The sequence below is a fragment of the Mustela putorius genome, unplaced genomic scaffold (genome assembly GCF_011764305.1).
Source record: "Mustela putorius furo isolate JIRA1106 unplaced genomic scaffold, ASM1176430v1.1 tig00003901_pilon_pilon_pilon, whole genome shotgun sequence".
NCBI classification, from domain to species: domain Eukaryota; kingdom Metazoa; phylum Chordata; class Mammalia; order Carnivora; family Mustelidae; genus Mustela; species Mustela putorius.
Window position 1 is genome coordinate 16,758,031 of NW_025422049.1, and position 18,810 is coordinate 16,776,840.

General features: G+C 42.7%; 1 protein-coding gene across 1 annotated transcript in view; it reads left to right on the forward strand.

The window, feature by feature from the left end:
* GUCY2F (guanylate cyclase 2F, retinal) overlaps positions 1–18,810 on the forward strand; it is a 96,825-nt gene that overhangs the window by 66,538 nt on the left and 11,477 nt on the right. Inside the window, 11 exon segments of the mRNA XM_045068288.1 lie at positions 951–970; positions 972–1,073; positions 1,075–1,103; positions 6,168–6,314; positions 9,477–9,594; positions 9,810–9,849; positions 12,152–12,287; positions 12,290–12,314; positions 13,285–13,433; positions 13,436–13,495; positions 16,860–17,033. Coding sequence (XP_044924223.1) covers positions 951–970; positions 972–1,073; positions 1,075–1,103; positions 6,168–6,314; positions 9,477–9,594; positions 9,810–9,849; positions 12,152–12,287; positions 12,290–12,314; positions 13,285–13,433; positions 13,436–13,495; positions 16,860–17,033 — 1,000 coding nt within the window.

The window sequence follows — 18,810 nt, forward strand, 5'->3', positions numbered from 1 at the left end:
AGAGATCAGCAGTATCCAGCTTTCCTCCTTTCAATTACCTATTTTTAATTACAGAAGTATTAAATTAAATTTAAAAATCAAATAATATTAATATATACAGGAAAAATATTAGTATTTACTCAACCCCCTTTCACATCCTCCCCCACAGTTAACCATTGCTGACAATTTGGTGATTAACCTAGCAATTCATTTCATGTATATTTGCATACATTATAGATTTTGTTTTTTAAAATACATACTGTTACGTAGTTTTGCACCTTTTCATTTTTCACTTACTTTATGGCTTAGACATGACTCCCTGTTAGTACATACAGATCTATTTTATTATTTTTAACTGCTGCAGAATATTGCATAGTTCATATGCAATACAATTTGGACAGTCCCTTCTTGACAGATATTTATTGTATTTTAATTATATAATATTGTAAAGCACAGTTGCCTTGAGCATTCTTGTGTATGTCTCCTTGTGCAGATGTACAAGCATTTCTTTAGAGAAGAAGCACAATCCTTAGGTCACAGGGTATGAATGCTTTCAATTTTGTTATCTACTGCCAAACTACCCACCAAAAAGAATGTATCAATTTCCATTTCTTTCAACAGTGAATGAAAGTTGAACTAGATCTTTTGGGGAGAAAATCAGAATCTTCCAGTTTTTGGAAATTACATATGTATGGATCCATCCTATGTTTAAAATGTTAATAAATCTCCCAATAGCATACCATTCTCTAGACATACAAGATATGATTCTTCATCAAAAGCATAAAATCTTAGAGCTGGAAGGGGCCCAGAAATATTTCTTTTTCTCACAGTTTTGCTTTACCTGCATATAAGAAAAAAAGGGGTTGAATTCTGGCCCATAATAGCTCATGCCATTAACAAGCTCAGAAATTGGCCTTAAAAGCACGAAATAGTTAAAGAAGTTACTAAATAAATCCTGTTTGTATCTGAAGGGCATGCAGTACTTACACCACGGAGAGTGCTCATGGGAGGTTGAAATCTCGGAACTGTGTGGTAGATGGGTGTTTTGTACTACAAGTGACAGATTATGGCTTTAATGACATCTTGGAAACTCTAAGTCTCCCAAGAGGAACCTTCTGCGGAAGGTAAGCAATGTATTATTATACTCTTCTGATGCACTCAAGGTAACTCCAAAATTCAAATGAGAGTATGCACTGAATTAAAGCCTCAGGCTGATTCAACTCCCCACTTTTGTTGAAAATTCAGCCTCATTTCCAAGCCAAAAGAGTTGAATGAAGTCTGCAGGCAGTAATCTCAGCACAGCCTAGCCTTTAGAACAAAGCCAGTGCAATAATGTTGAGTTCCCGCTGTGGCAGGATTAGGTTGTATTGTTTGGAGACCCCAGGAGTCTCTGGAGGAACTTGCTGAGCGATAGGCACACAGTAGGTGCTCAATAAATACCTGTCAGATTAAATGGAAGGTAATTTGGTAGCTGGACCCCCACAAAGCACATTCTGGAATGGGATGTCACTAGAGCCTACCCTTACTGTCTCTGTCAAAGAGAAAGAAGTGAGGAGGAGGGGGCTCCCAGCAAGTAAATACTCTATGGGTTGTGTGGGATGGCTTCAGACAGAACTGTGGCCTTCTACTTAGATAAGTAGGCATGCCCATAATGCGCATTTGGTGTTTTCTGTCTTATATTTAGCGCCCTAGTGGCTGCACCAAACAGTGCCTGTAGAGGTCATAACAGATCAAAGAAGTGGGAGAAATCTGCGATGAGGAATTGGAAATGGGTGAGTGAGAAATAGGAAGGAATGAGCTGACGGAAGAGAGCAAGTAAGAAAGAGAAAGAGTGAGGAGAGAGAATGAGTAGAATTAAATACATAGAGGAAGTTTGGGCATTAAAAATTTTAACTAGCATTGCAAAGGTGAAGAAGAGAGAGGGACATAAAAACAGAGAAACCGGCAAAAAAAAAAAAAAAACAAAAACAAAAAAAAAACAGAGGGACAGATGAAAATTACAACATATATTTTTTAAAAGAATCTTTGGCAGTGTTAGTTTTAAAACTGCTGACGTAAGAGAAACAAACACTGAAAAATACAGAGAGAATCTGGGTAGATGCAGACAAGAGAGCTCAGTTTTCAGTGGTGGTATCTTTGTGCTTTATAAAACTTGCAGAATATTGAACGTTAGGGAGGCATCTAGTCCAACTCTTTCATTCTACAGATGAGATAAAATGAGGCTCACAATTTGCCCAAGTCCTACAGCTACTTAGCAGCAGTTCCAGGAATTCGTTTCAGGTCTTTTGAAAACTGGCCCCTACATGCAGCTAAATTACAACTTCTGTGGACCTGTACTTGTTGCCAACTTAGTCTTATGGTTATTGTTTGGCTAATTCCAATTTGAAAGGTTGGAGTAGTTGCCTGGTATTAATGCTAGGATGTCGGGGATAGTAGCTGCAGATTGGCAGGTACTCAGCTTCCTGTCAAGATGAGTCATCTTTAAAAGCTAAAACACAATGTCCATCTTCCTGGAGTTCCACTTAATTCACAAGCTGGCAACTTGCAAACTTAAGAAACTCTGGTCTTAGAATGGGGAAAGGATGGGTGTGTGTGTGTGTGTGTGTGTGTGTGTGTGTGTATACCCTGTCTCTTGCTCTGTCTCTCCTTCTTACTGTGTCATTTCACTCTCCAAATTGCAATGGCAGTCTGGATGCTCAATCCATTCTTCACACACAGCAGCCAGAGTGAATTTTCTCAACTGCAAATCTGATCGTGCTAGAGCTATGCCAAAGTTCACTGAATGGCTTCCCATTGCTCTTAGGATAAAATTCATATTTCCTTACATGGCTTAAGAGCCCTGTGTGGTTTGGGCCTTGTGGACCTTAATCACTCCCCCTCCATCTCTGGGCTCTAGCAGTGCTGAACTCATTCCAGTTGTTTATTTACCCCAGGCTCTCTCTTACTCTCAGACCTTTACACGTGCTTTGCCCATCCCTTGGGACACTCTTCCTTTCCCACTCTGTTATAAACTCCTCTGAGTCTGGCTAGATTCTACTCCTTCTTCAGAGCTAAACTTAAATACCACTGATTCAACAAAAGACTTTCCATGACCCTCTATGCTCAGCAAAGTTTCCCTCTTTATGATCCTTAGGGCTTTAAACTTTGTTGTAATTCCATACTTTGTTGGTATTGCATGTTTAATTAGTTGTCTTCTCTCCCAACTCAACTTATAAGCTCTGCAAAGGCAAGAAACAGGCTTGCCTCCCTCAGTGCCTTTCACCATACCTGGTAGAATAAATATTTGGTGACTCGGCAGATGGATGTACTAAAATGAAATAAGGAAACTTGCTGCTTCCTCCTTAGATGACAGGGCTAACAAAATCTTATAATTGGGGGGCTCTTGCAGATCATCTGACTCAATGTCCATTTTATAGATGGGGAAGCAGAGGTTCTGTAAGGTGAGCCACTTAGTGACCAAGCTAAGATTTTGAACTTTTGTCTCTTGGCTTTGAGTTTTCTGTTCTTTTGCACTTCACCACACTGGCTCTCCACAGTTGATTTTTATCACCACGGCAAGGCTCAGAGTCGGTAGGGGCATCAGTGGATGCAAAACAAGCCAAAGTAATTTTTCTAGTTTCCCTGAGTATTCAAGTCTAATGGTAGGTAGTGGATCTTACTTGAGAGTGGAGATTGGGAAATGAGGGTGGGTCCTAAGTGCATTCATTACTGTCCACTTTCAATTACATAAGTATGGTGCAAATAAAGTCTCATTTTGGCCATTAACAACATACATGTCAGCTCTTTGAAAATACTGTTTGGTAATGATTGTATTTAATCACCCAGCTTTTTACTGGAGAGTTTTGTCCTCTTTTCCCTTTTTATGCTTTTAAATGTGTAAGAGAGAGGATAGCAGAAGAAACAGCTGCATTTTTCTTGCTCTGAGATAACCCTCCTGCCCTCCCCTCCAAAGCATATCAGGAAGGTATTCTGGAAATCCCACAGTCAGAAATGCATTCCTTTGACCAAAGTAACTTTCAGTCTCTTTGGGTCTTCTTTGCAAATATTAAGTCCTACTAGGCAAGAAGGCAAAAAGGCAAAACCACTCTAGTGAGTATATCAGACACCTCCATGGGGTGCAGGAGAGTGGGGGTGGTGGTGGTGTGTGACAAAGACTGGGGATACCTGGAGGACAAAGAGAGAAGATGAGTATAGGATTGGGGGTGAGGCTAGAAATCCCTGTTCTACCATTTTGATCAGGATTGGCTCAACTTTGGAATTTCCAAGGTGAATTTCATTTCCTGGATTTCACTAACACACCAGAATAATCTCTGACCTTTCCAGCCTCCTTCCTGCTTCACAGGAGCTTGTCCCCTGGGCTCCCTTCCCAGTACCTAAGTTAACAAGATGAAAAGTTAGCTAGCACTTTCCTCCCACCACCCTTGCCCTCAGCAGACACTGTTTTCCAGCCTTCCTTTCTGGACTTCAACCCCTTGTTGACTCCAAAGCTTTCCCCTCCAAGGAGCACATTGAGTCCATCCCCAGCCCTGTCACTAACTTCTTCATTATACCCTTCCTGTGTATCTTATTCCCTGCCCTCCTGCTGCCACCCCCACCCCTATTCAGGCCCCTTTCACCTCGCCTCTGGCTCCTACTGTAATGACTTCTGAGCTGGTCTCCCTGACTTCAGCCTCTCGCGTTCAGTCCAGCTTGTGCAGGTTGCCAGATTAATCTTCCTAACACAGCTTTCATCAAATCTCTCTCCAGCTCCTGAACCCCTACTGCCTTTTGTATTCACTCCAAATGCCTTCATTTGGCTCTCAGGGCCTCTCACCTTCTGCCCTCATTCTTCTAGCCACCGTCCCTCCCCCACTTCATCAACCCCATTTCTCATTTCTCATTATTCCTTAACAGAGCCCTTCTCTTCAGCCAAGCTAATCTCCTTACCACCACCCCCATCTGCAATTTGCTCCTTTCTACTTCTTGTTCTTTTGCACGTACTGTTCTTCCTCCCTGCAAAGCCCTTACCCTCTCAGCTCTAGGAAACTGCATCCTTGACTTTTTTTAAAAAGCTCCTTTAAGATCTAACTTTTTCAGGAAACCTTCCTGGATTAATTTGATCAGCTCAGTTTTCTCTCTCTCTCCTTTTTTTTTTTTTTTTTTAGTTTGAGCCTCATGGAATTGTCAATATCAACCATTTTTTACCCACAGAAATGGCAATTTTGTATGATTCCATGTAAAACTTTTGACTACTGCATTTATATTACAAATGTGTTTTATTTATTTATTTATTTAAAAGAAAGAGGGGGAGAGAGAAAGAGACATGAGTGGGGAGAGGGAGAGAATCTCAAGCAGACCCCTTGCAGAGCATAGTGTCTGACAGTGGTAGAGGGTGGGGAGCTCTGTCTCATGACACCGAGATCACAACCTGAGCTGAAACCAAGAATCAGATGCTCAACTGACTGAGCCAACCAGGTGTCCCAGTGTGTATTTCTTTATACATTAACTTAAGTAGGTAGTCCTGCCACATATTGCAGTTAGGGGATCACATGTCTATGCTGCCCATTACTCTGTGAACCGTATAAGGGCAAAGGCAAGGTCTAATTCAACTCTGGCACCATTCCTGCACCTAGCGTAGTACCCAGTATGTACTATACCCTCAATAAATATTTGTAGAACTGACTTGAAGGAATTGTTGCATCTTTTTGCTCTGTGAGGTATAGAGGAGGCCTGGAGATCCTCAAATCCTCTTAGAGAAGACCTGGAGAAAGCAACTTGTGAATCCATAAGCCCCAGCACAATCAAATTACCAGACACATATAGATCTCAACAAATAGCAAATCCATGGCAACCAGAGTGTCTGTGTACTTGCCTTTCCCCGGAAGCCTGCCAATTGCTACTTGCAGGTTCAAGAGAACAAGAAAGCAAGTGCCAGATAGTTTTTCTACTTCAAGCTTCTCTGCCCTGCTCCACACCTCCGCTGTGTCTGCCTGCATGGTTCTGGAGTGGGGAGAGTAGTATCCTTTCTCTGTGCACAATTTCTTAGATTCAGAGATTTGGACCCCGGGGTGGGGTGGACTAGCATGCCACTCAGTCTAATAAAAATATAAAGCAGTCAATGAAATAGCACCATTGGAACCCTTGAGGGCTTTGCAAAGGCTGTCAGTTAATCCTCCCTGCATTCTTAAAACAATGCTTTCATTTCAAAGTTGCTATGGACAGCCCTGAACTGTTGAGAACCCCAAAGGGCAGCATGTTAGGTTCTTTTGCAGGAGATGTCTATAGCTTTGCCATCATCATGCAAGAAGTGCTGGTTCGGAGCACCCCATTCTGCATGATGGATCTGCCTGTCAAAGGTAAGCAGGAGGTGAGAAAAGGCCACCAAGAGCCTGCCATGACCCAGATCATCAGCCGAACCCAGGCTGTTGTAATTTGCCAGAAGAGCGAACACAGTTATGTGTTTGTGCTAACTGCCTGCTAGCCTGCAAATAGCTTGTGAGGAGCAGGTGGGACTAGAGCCAGATTTAGGCATTTGGAAGAAGTTTCCCAACTCAGGAAGCTGGTCCTTTCCAAACTATGATGTAAGCCAAGGACTTACAGGACCTATGTTGGACCCTCCTCTTTTTAAGCAACCTCCTCTCCTTTGAGACAGTCCCTGCCAGGTATTTCAGTACCCCTCATGATGGTCCTGGATGGCATGGTCATTTCATACTTTCCCCGTGACATGCCATAGGCTTTCATCCTCATCTTTCATCAAAATGATTGCCTGTTGGGCACAATCCATGAAGGAGTGGTAAAATCAGTGGGCAAAAGTTTGAGGGGAAACAGGATATTTGCATATTCTGAGAGTATGAACCCACTAGATACTTAGTAGTTACAAGTGGAAAAATAATAAGTTTACTATCAGAGGATGATGATCTTTTTTTTTTTAAAAAAGATTTTATTTATTTATTTGACTGAGCGAGATCACAAGTAGGCAGAGAGGCAGGCAGAGAAAGAGGGGGAAGCAGGCTCCATGCTGAGCAGAGAGCCAAATGCAAGGCTTGATCCCAGGACCCTGGAATCATGACCTGAGCCTAAGGCAGAGGCTTAACCCACTGAGCCACCCAGGTGCCCTCAGAGGAGATGATCTTGCAGATTCCACTTTATCCAAGTGATCAAGGCTCACTAACATCATGTACCCCCTGACATGATGCACTGAAAAGGGCACAATGTCACCTTTGTGGAATTTCCAAAAAAATGCATAACAGTCTACCCAGGAGAAAACATCGGACACACCCCAAATGAGAGACATTCTGCAAAATAATTAGCTAATTCTCATCAAAATGTCAAAGTCATGAAAGGCAGGGACAGAATAAGGATGGGTTGAATCATGGGTTGAAGGAGACAGAGACATGATAATTATGTGCAATATGGGATCCTGAATTGGATTGTGGGACAGAAACAGATACTGGGAATAAAACTGATGAAATTCAAATAAAGACCAGGATAGCAATATAATAGTAATAGTAATAGTAATAGTAATGTACCAATATTAATTTCCTTTGTACTATGGTTATATAAGTTAATAACATTAGAGGTAGCTGAGTGAAGAGTAGGCAATTATTATACCAGTTTTATAACTTTTCTGGAAGTCTAAATTTATTTCAAAATAAAAAAAAATAAAAAATGCAAACAAAACAAAACTAAGAAACCCAAATACTTAGCTATCTTTTGCCTCATTTGCAGTTCCATATCACTCCTCTACTCAACACTTCCTGTCTCAGAGTCCCATACTCAAAACTTCCTGTTTCCCATCACTTGTCAAATGAAGCCCAGATTCCTCACATGACATACAAGGCTCTTTGCAGTCTGGCCTCTAGCCACTTCTCTGAGCTTATCTCCTGTTACTCCCTACACTCCAGCCAAACCACATGACTAAAAGTACCATGGTCTTACCTCTGTGCCTCTACGAGAGCTGTTTAGAGTCCCTGGAATGCCCTTGCCTTCTCCCTACTTTGCCTGATCCAGTTTTTGTCACCTCATCTGGAAAGCCTTCTCTGACCTCTTCAGTGCAGGCCGTGTGCCCCTGTGTGCTGACCTGTGTGGAATGTCCTTGTTTAGCTCCTCCATTGAACTATAAGCTCCTCAAGGGCAGGAATTATACTGGGTCTAAGTGGAGAGATAACCCATTCAACTCTATGGTGCTCTGGTAAAAAGATAAGGACTCCATTTACCAGAGAGTGGATGAGGGCAGTCATACTCCAAGGGATTGGCTTACATGGAATCTATTATACTGCAGTAGGCACTGCAATGGAGAAAACATTACTAGTATAGGCCAACCTGGGCTAAAGGAGCAGAAGTGTGATGTCACAAATTTCTGAGAAGTCAGAGGCAACAACCTCCTCTTCTTTCATGGAGGCAAGGGGATGCCTACTGTATGGTATAAAGCAGCACTGTTGGAGTATTACAGCCAATGTAGGAGTGGGAAGGGCACACTGGTGGGGCAAGCAAGGTTTGGTGCCTGTTGGAGTTGGGGCTTTGGGGAGGGGGTTAGGGATATGAAATGAGCTGAAGTGATAGGGCATAGATTTTTACCTTGTTTGTTATGAGAAGTCATTAAAGGGTTTTAAGCAAGAAAATGACACGGCCAAATTCATGTTTTAAGAATGCTTGCAGAAGGCTAGCCTGGAAGCAGAGAGAACAGTTTGAGGTCCGGTGTGGATTGCTGAGGACACTGAAGGCTAACTATTTTCTCCTACTTCCTGGGAATTTTCTCTCTATTAGTCTGACTGATCTGAACTTCTCAGTCACTAATGGCTTTTGGGTTTGAATAGGGAGTTTTGGAACTCCTGGTTGAAGTCTGAGGTATTTGGAAGTGGGACAATGTAGTAGATTGAGACTGCCTGGAGTCAAATTCAAATTCTGTCACTTGCTAGCCATGTGACTTTCTCTGATCGTCATTTGAACCTTCTGTAAAATAAAAACAAGGGTTCCTACATCATCTGTTTGTAGTGAGAATCTAATGGAAGAATGTGTTCAAAGTCATTAGTCCATAGTCTGATACATAGTACATGTTCCACTGAAAGTGGAGTTCAAGGACAAGCAGTTAGGAGGATCTAGATGAGGTCTTGAACTATTTATTGGAGTTCTTAATCCTCTTTCCTAGGGGCCAGGCAGGACTCACAGCATGGATCTGGGCTGGGTCTGGGCCTTCAGGGAGGGCTAGGTGGGTCTACTGTGGGGACTGGAAAGTTTAGATGATTTGGGGGTGGGTGAAGGGAGCCAGATCATTGGGGGTATAGTGTTAAAATTGACATCAGATAGGTCACATCTAAAACCTAAAACCTAAAATTGACCAATACTTCCTTTGCTCAGAGACAATTTATATTCAAGCCACTTAAGGAGAAAGCAAAGGAGATGGCCTGTGATTTTTTTTTCCTGGCAAACCTCTTTCTTTGCTAAAACTCAATGATCTTTGTCAAATCTTAGCACTCTTTCTATGATTTATAAAGCTTTCTCCTCTTACTTCTGGACAGAAATCATAGACAGAGTTAAGAAGCCTCCTCCTGTGTACAGACCCATGGTTCCTCCTGAGTGTTCCCCTCCAGAATGTCTCCAGCTGATGAAGCAGCGCTGGGCTGAAGCTTCAGAACAGTGACCAACTATTTTTTTTTAAGATTTTTATTTATTTATTTGACAGACAGAGATCACAAGCAGGCAGAGAGGCAGGCAGAGAGAGAGAGAGAGAGAGAGAGAGAGGAGGAAGCAGGCTCCCTGTTGGCAGAGAGCCCGATGCAGGGCTCGATCCCAGGACCCTGAGATCATGACCTGAGCTGAAGGCAGAGGCTTTAACCCACTGAGCCACCCAGGCGCCCCCAGTGACCAACTTTTGATGAAATATTTAATCAGGTAAGGACTCTGTGAATCTCAGCACTGCCCAGAAGGCATCCTAAAGCCAGCCTACCCAAAACGAACTCCTTGAGTTCTCATCATATTGTAAAAGGAAACGCCTGCAAGAGAGAGAGAAAAAAAAAATTCACTCCTCTTGGGGAGGAAGCATTGGGGTGGCTACTTGGAGGCCTTTGATACTGGAGCACCCCTAGCACATCCTCAAAGTGTGCAATGGCTTATTTGAATGTGCTTCTGTATATGAACCTCTATTCTGGACCATTCACAACTTGACCTAACCAACCTTTCAGAAATAGAATTGAACCACTGGGCACTTGCAAGGCAATGGCATTGAGACTGTTAAAAGATGGGTTATCGTATTTGATTTTCCCTTGGCACAAGTCCTTGTAGGGCCATGTTTGCTATGGAGATGCCAGAAAACTCTGTTGAGTATACGACTGAAGTAACACCAGGTAGTTTTGAGGAGCAAGGAAAGACATAGAGTCTTTGAAAGGAGGCTCATGACAGAAAAATGTGCAAATGGGGAGTACAAAAGCAGGAGATTTTTTTAAGTTCCTAGGGAACTACTTGAGGCAATAAATTGCACAAAAAAATGATAAACTTTCTCCTTAAGATACTGAATTTCTAAAGAGTCTGATTCTTTCCCTAGGGTTGGGGATAGAAAGGGGGAAATGAGGAAAGGACAGAGAAAGCTCTGCCAAGGGTACCTAGGGTGCAGTTCTCATATTGGAACATGCCGCTTAGGTCTTTGTTGAAACTACAGGATACTGAAACTGAGGGTACTCTCTGTGAATGCTGTGTCAGCTCTGATGGAGAGGCTTTCAAGCCTGGCTGGAGTACAGCATTGAGATGCTTTCTGAGTGGCAGGTATTTGAGGCGGAAAAAAGAAAGAGGTGGATTGAAAGCCTTAGGGGCCCTGTGTATGAAGTCATCCATGTCCCCAGCTAACAATGTTTCCATTAGGCTGACTGGATCTCTTGAGGACACTCAAACAGGTATTCAATAGTATGGAAAAGGCAAAGGACCATGAAGGTCACATTTCTGAAAACCTACCATGAGGCAAGAGAAAAAGCATTTGTCCTTGTGTTGATGCTAGAGATGTTATTTCAGAAGACAGAAGAGAAGCTGGTGATAGATGGAAGGAGTGTGCATCATATAGCCTTCAAATGGACATTGTGGGGGCTGCCTTCACTGAAATGCTTTGGTGGAAGTTTGGATTGTCTGAAAGACCAGGATAGCCTGCCAACTCCCTGCAGCTAATAAAACTTAAATGGGCTGAGAAGGAGAAGGAGGTTCCCAGAGTCAGGCAATAGGGGAGCCTTAAACATCTGAGCAGACTACTGAGATTACCTGCAGGACCTTGGTAGACCTGTAGATGTGGATCAGGCTCAGAAGGAAACTCCTGGTATCAGCCTTGGGGGATTGAGTGCTAAGGGGACCATGTGTGGCCCAACTGCATAAGAAGGTTCATTGGGACAGGTTTCTGGATGTCTGCTCAGCAAAACTACCACCAGTCTTTTTATTGTTGTAAACACAGCCTTGTGCGTGCTGAACACATCAGCAAGGAGGGGTTACCCCCTCGTGATTCCAATGCTATGCCAAGCTCCCTGTTTCTATAGATGGACAGGGCCTCAGGAGGGCACATTAAAAAACTGTGGCATGTAGCCACCACCCTGTGGCATCAGGGCATAGAATGGGCCAAGACCGGCTGAATTTCTACATGACCCTGATGGACATGAAGGGCAAGTGCTAAAGCACATCATTATTCCTGGACCTCCATGGAAAGATGGTAAGAAATAGGGAGTAGATCTTACCATATAGATCTTGGGTCATATTTAAGAGGTCAAGGAACCATCCACTATCCAAAAACTGGTAACACAGTGGCATTAGAAGTCAGGATGACTTAATAGGTTGATTACCCAGAAGGGTAAAACAGTACTCCCTGCCCTCTCTCTCCTCATCCCACTCATAAATGACCTAGGCTCAAGACAAGATCCTATTGCCTTTGAAGTGGCTACTACCATGTGACAGCATCTGAGAGCTGGAGAATCCTTCCCACAACACCTTTGCTCAGACTTCAAAGAGCCAGAAGTGTGGGGGAAGAGCTTCAGGGAAAAAGAACCTTGTGAATTGGACAGGGTAACATTGAGTTTGAGTGGTGACTTTTTCCATTCATACCTCAGTTTACTTCTTGTGCCCTGGCATTTTAGAGGAAGGAGTTTGTGATAAGGGGTCCTACTCCATCATCTCTGAGTTTGGAGAATAAAAATTTCCCTGGGTCCTTTTTCTGTTTTACTTTCAGTTTAAAACTTTGAATAAAGGGAAGAAGACCAATATCATTGACTCCATGCTTCGGATTTTGGAGCAATATTCTAGCAACTTGTAAGATTTGATCCGGGAACAGACTGAAGAGCTGGAAATTGAAAAACAGAAAACGGAAATCTTCTAACACAGATGCTACCACTGTATGTGTGAACACCTGAGGAGTGTGAATCCTTGGAACAGTGTGTTCTATTAGAAATTGAAAGAAAAAATTACCCATAACTAACTGCTCCTTCCCCCTATCCTGAACCCTTTCTACTTCCAGTAGGTTTGAGCCACACCTTGAAATCAAAGATGAATTGGAAACCAAGGGAGTAGAGCACACCTTCCTAATTTCCCACTACCTGTGGAGCATGCTGGTCATTTATGTTTTTGGTGCTTAAGTTTTTCTATGTGTAACTTCATGACTTTGCCTGGAAGCTGACCAATTAAAAAGAATCAGTTCTTTGAGGTCCTAGAGGAGAGTAGCAGAGTTGTTTTTCTAGGTTTTCCTTCCTTGTTCAAAGCCTTACCTTTTGATACTGTTTCCAAAATTTCCAAGACACCTGATCATATTGTAACATGATTGTTTAGGAGATAACTGGGAAAATTGGTCTCATGTAAAAGCCACCACCTGGGATCATCCCCTGAGTGAAGGGATAGCTGAGGAAAAGCTCCACAAGGGGTTCCTTGGTGGCTCAGTGGGTTAAAGCCTCTGCCTTTGGCTCAGGTCATGATCCTGGGGTCCTGGGATTAAGCCCTGGATTGAGCCCTGGATCGGGCTCTGCTCAGCGGGGACCCTGCTTCCCCCCTCTCTCTCTACCTGACTCTCTGCCTACTTGTGATCTCTCTCTCTGTCAAGTAAATAAATAAAATCTTTAAAGAAAAAAAAGAAAAGCTCCACAAAAACACAGACCAAGGCTGTCTGTTTGGTGCTGTGTTCCAGCATCTGGCATAGTACCTGGCACATCATAAGCATTCAACATATATTTATAGACTAAATTAAAGAATTAATGTTTTCACCCAGATGACATCTTCTTCCTACTCATTTACTTGGCAGTGGTTTTTGGAGAAATTGTGTTTTAGCAGATGTTTGTGTGGCATGCCGAGAAGCCTGTGTTCTCTGAGGAATAGCTGTCTCTGCTTTTGATCACTTGCCAAATCCCTCAAAAAGGACTACATGGTTGAACCTGAGGGCTTTGACTTGATCACCTTGTACTTCAGTGACATTGTGGGCTTCGCCACCATCTCAGCCATGAGTGAGCCTATTGAGGTGGTAGATCTTTTAATGACCTGTACACAGTCTTTGATGCTGTCATAGGCAGTCATGATGTCTATAAGGTAAGTTACTGAGCAGAGAAGTATATTCTAGGGAGAAATTTTTATATGAGACTCGCAATCCCAAAATTAAAAGGTGGAATTTTACTGAATGCTGTTATGTAGGAGGTAAAGTTTATTTATGTATTTATGTGTTTATTTATTTATTTTCGTTTCAAATGTAGAATTCAGTGATTCATCAGTTGCATATAATACCCAGTGCTTACCACGTCATGTGCCCTCCTTTATGCCCAACACCCATTTACCCCCTCCCCCCAACCTACCTCCCCTCCAGCAATCCTCAGTTTCTTTCCTATAGTCAAGAGTCACTCACAGTTTGTCTCCAACTCTGATTAAGGATGTAAAATTTAAATAGTATAACACTTCCATTGGTACCATATTAGAAATGAAGGCCAGACAGAATGCATACAATCTCACACTTTATAAAATAACAGTATGAACTGAGCAAGAGATCACCAGGCAGATTTCTCTTGAGCTGTTTTCTAGAACTGAGACTAAGAAGAGGCTGGAGCCAAAAGGGTTATTGTACTTCAGTGGCTAAGTAACCACAGTGTAGGTAGTCTCATGCTAGATATGATACAAGGGCGATAGAAGAAGCATTGGTGCTTTGCCCATAGGTGGTGACAGCTACAGAGTTCATCTTGGTAAAACTCATGTAGATCTAACACATGCTGTTAAAATTTGGTTTGTTCCCCTAAGTACCATTTTTATATAGGAGGGAACTCTGGCATCACATAGGTCAAAGGGATTGCTATAGGGTAACCATGAGCCCATTTAGCTTTGACATTTAGCTATCATACCTGCTATCCAAGGTTGCTGAATATGAGCAGAGAATAGATGACTACATTCACTCCTTTGGTTCCTATGCTTCCCTTCCTTTGATTTTTATATGTTGTCTTATCTCTAGGCAGAAAATGACTAAAAATCTTATAGCTGTGCAAGGCCATTTCCACGTTGCCTGAAACATGGATACTTGTCTTATTGATGGAAAAACATACCCCAGGAATCCCAAACTTTAGACAGCTCCTCTATCCTAGGAACCAAGGTAGAGCTGGGGAATGAGTACCTCTATTCATTGGATCCTTCACAGTAGTCTGAAATGTTCCAACTCTCAAATCACACACAGGGCAGTGTGTTTATCTCAGATTAGACAGGGCCCTTTCAGGTCAGGTAGAGAGCCTCAGGGCTAGGCCAAGCCATCTAAATAGGGCTCAGAAATAGATATCATACCTGTCAATCAGCCGGAGCTGCAAACTTATCAAGAAGCACACATGGAAGCCACAGTGGAGGAAAAATCCATAGAATCAGACTACCTGTCTTAACTTGTTGAACTCAAGCAGCCTGAAGAGGAAAACAAATCACCGAAAGCTAATTCAGTTGAAACTAAAATCAAAGAGGATTCAGCGTGGGCAGTAACACAGCCACTGGTTTAATCAATGCAGCTGATACTCTCAGACAATTGTCTGAAGTCTTAGGGATGAGGCCATAAGATATTTTGGTACTTCATGACTGCAGTAGGGAGTTCGTGGGCTGTTTCCAGGGTAGAGTGGGGCTCTCCAAATCCAAAAATGAGAAATCAATTTTTCAGTCCTGTTTATTAAATGCAACAGGGCAAAGGGAATAAAATTGAACCAGCAGTGAGTCACCAAACCCGTTTGTGTTTTCATTTTCTTTACCTGTAAAATTGGAATCACCTCCCAGCTCTTGATAATCTGAAATGGAAGTGAGAAGGTTACTGCAAAATTACAAAGCTGGTGATTTGTTTTCAGTTTCTGTTCTCCTGCCACCACCCATCTCAACCAACCCCTTTTCTTTACCTCCCCTGCCCTTTCTGTGTCCTCCTGCTGGCTCATGCCCCCCCACAGTCCCCCACAACAGTCTTTCACCAAGGCTAGGCACTGCCCATGCTCCCCACCCTTCTATTTTCCTCACCCATGTGTGTGGGGACTCCTGAGTGACTGACTCATTTCGGGGAAGAGTCAACCACTATTCTTTGATAACGGCCAGCTAGTAAGTGAGTCTCTCCCTCCCATATAACATTTGGAGTGTACCTGTTCCCTTCCTCTATGCAGGCTGGCATACTTATTTGAGGACAGGGATCCCTTTCTCCAATTGTACGCGGAAAGGGAGGCCCTGGATGGAAGCATGGTGAGGTACAAAGTCTCATGTATTCAAAGCATCATTGTTACTGGCTATATAGAAAGTCAAGATGAGAGGCCTATTGCTGATTACTGAACTTTCTCTGGAGCTGAGTCATAGCCACCATCCCATGGCTTGCGTTAAGACATATTAGTTTGATGATGGTAATGATGATTATGATAGCTTACACTTATCCACCAGGCAGGTTTTAAGTGCTTTGGCATATGTTATTTAGTCCTTAGAAAACTCCATAAGGCAGATACTCTTATTATCCCTGTTTTGAAAATAAGGATAATAAAGCACAGAGAAGTTAAGTGACTTGGCAAGGCCACACAGTTTGTAAATGGTACATCTGGGATTCTGACCAAGGCAGTGTGATATCAGAGTTTTGTGGTCATAACTTGCACTTGTGAGTGCAGTTCTCTAGAAGAACATGGATTTTAATTGGATCCAAACTTGTCCTAGCAGAGTCAGACTGGCACATTTCATGGAAGTCCTTCCAGTAGACTTATCTTTTGGATTTACTTGAAAAGCTTCTACTTACTAGTCACCTTAAAGAGTGAGCACACCTCTTTTGGGAAGATGAGGAATACAGATTTGCCTTTCCTTACAGGTGTCCAGCTTAAAGCAGCTGAGGGCGGGTTCTGCTGTCCTTTGACAAGTGGCATAGCAGAGGAGGGGAGAGCTGGTGGAAAAAAGACTCAGTTCTCACACCCAAGGGACTACAAAACTAACTCCATCATATTAACAATGCAAATATCTTCTTCCACCTCCTTCCTTTCCCTTTCTCTATCCTTGTTTTAAGGCTGCTAGCTCATTTACCTGAAATCTTCTGGAGAAATACTTGCTAGAGGAATATTATATGCACCTTCTCCTAGGGTGCTCTTCCATGGGTATCCATGGATATTCCTACAAATCTCCTCTTTTCCTTCCCCCAGGAATTACTTGCGGGCCTGACAGTTCTCTAGGGCCAGCCAAGAAACTGCAAAGTTGCTTATTTCAGAATCTATGGGTGTGGGACCTAGACATCAATTTTTTTTTTGTAAAGCTCCTTAAATGATTCTAATATGCAGCCAGACCTTGAATCTCTGGAAGTCTCTCCATCTTCCTCACTTTACAAGAAATAAGCCTTCTTCATCTCTCTCTCTCTCTCTCTCTCTCTCTGTCTCTCTCACACACACACACATACACACACAATTTGTCTGCTCATTCTATTTCCTCTGATTCCCAAGTATTGACCATTGGAGATGCTTACATGGTGGCCCCAGGCCTCCCAAAGAGGAATGGCAGTCGGCATGCAGCTGAGATTGCAAACGTGTCCCTAGATATCCTGAGCTCTGTGGGGACCTTTAAGATGAGACACATGCCAAAGGTGCCAGTCCGGATTCAAATAGGCCTGCATTCAGGTAACAACAGCCAGCTACAGGAAGAAAAGACATTCCCATGCACCTCAAGAGAAGATTAGAAAAGGTCGGAGAGGGTGTTGCTCCCCTGATTACTGGCAGTTGGATCATCCAGATGTCTAATGGTGCCTAATTTCTTTATGCCTATCCAAGTTTTACTCTCTTCCCAACACCTATACTACCCCATTGGGCAGAAGTCCTTGTTCTAGGTACCAATACCTTTTAATCTACCTTTCTTTTTAGAGCCAACATTTTCTATGTGCTTCAGGTGAAGACTAGAAAAAGGGTAGAGTGCCCCTGATAACTTTATGCCTAAAACTTCCCTCAACTGGCTTTTATGATATGATCCTCACTCTTTGAATGCTTTTTCTCCATTTCATTCGCTGGCTGTCTTGGAATCTCCTGCTCTCTAACTGTAGCTGCTACCTGATTTTTTGTAAAGCTCTGAGTTGTGGTCTAATTGCTCTCCTCACATCTTGATTTTTGTTTCTCAACCCACTCCAACCTGGCTTTCATTATCTACCATTGTCTGATAATCTCTTCTTTCTCTGTCTATCCCTTAAACATTGATGTTTCCCAAGCTTCTGTCTTTCATCCACTTTTTTTCTCCCCTTACATACTTTTCTTTCATTCATATCTATGGTTTAAGTACAACTTGTATGCTGATGACTTCCAGCCCTATTTTTTTTTAAGATTTTATTTATTTATTTGACAGAAACAGTGAAAGAGCATAAGCAGGGGGAGCAGCAGAGGGAGAAGGAGAAGCAAGCTCCCCAATGAGTGGGAAGACTGATGCGGGATTCTATCCCAGGACACTGAGATCAAGACCTGAGCTGAAGGCAGTTGCTTAACCAACTGAGCCACCCAAACTTCTCTCCATCCCCACTTCTGTATATGTCTTCTCCCTTAAGCTTCAGCCTTCTATATCAAACTTGCTGCTGAAATTTCCACCTGAATGTTCTACACGTACCTCAGACTCAATCCCAAAACAGAATTATTTTCTTCCCACATAAGCTTCCTCTTCTTCCTGTGTTTATTCTCTATTTCAGTTGATGGTATAACTATTCACCTTAACTAGGTGAACTAGAAACTAGCTCCAGTTAGTTTTGGGAGTCAACCTCCTTGATTCCTCCCTCACCCTTACACCATTCAACCATTTACCAAGTCTTGAGCATTTTACCTTTTAAATATTTCTTGAATCGGTCTTGTCTATACTTGACTCTCATAACTCAAGTCTAGGCCACCAGCTTCTTTTGCCTGGATCACTGCAATAACATCTCCTTGCTTCCAATCTTGCTTCTTTCTATCCATCCTTTTCATAGTCATCAGCATAATCTGTGTTTACTTGTTTCTCCTTCCATTAGACCAGAAGCTTCTTAAAAAAATTTTTTGGGGAAAGGTGCCTGTGTGGCTCAATTGGTTGAGCATCCAACTCTTGGTTTTGTTTAAGTCATGATCTCAGGGTCTCAGGATAGAGCCCCACATCAGCCCCACATTCTCAACAGAGAATCTACTTGAGATTGTCTCTCCCTCTCCTCCTGCCCCTCCCCCCTTGTTCACTCATGTGTGAGTGCTCGCTGTCTCTAAAATAAATAGATAAAATCTTTTTTAAAAAGTTAAAAAAAATTTCTCTGCTTGACTTATTTCGCTAAGCATGATACAAAACAAACTGAGGGTTGCTGGGGGGAGGGGGGTTGGGAGAAGGGGGGTGGGGTTATGGACATTGGGGAGGGTATGTGCTTTGGTGAGTGCTGTGAAGTGTGTAAACCTGGCGATTCAC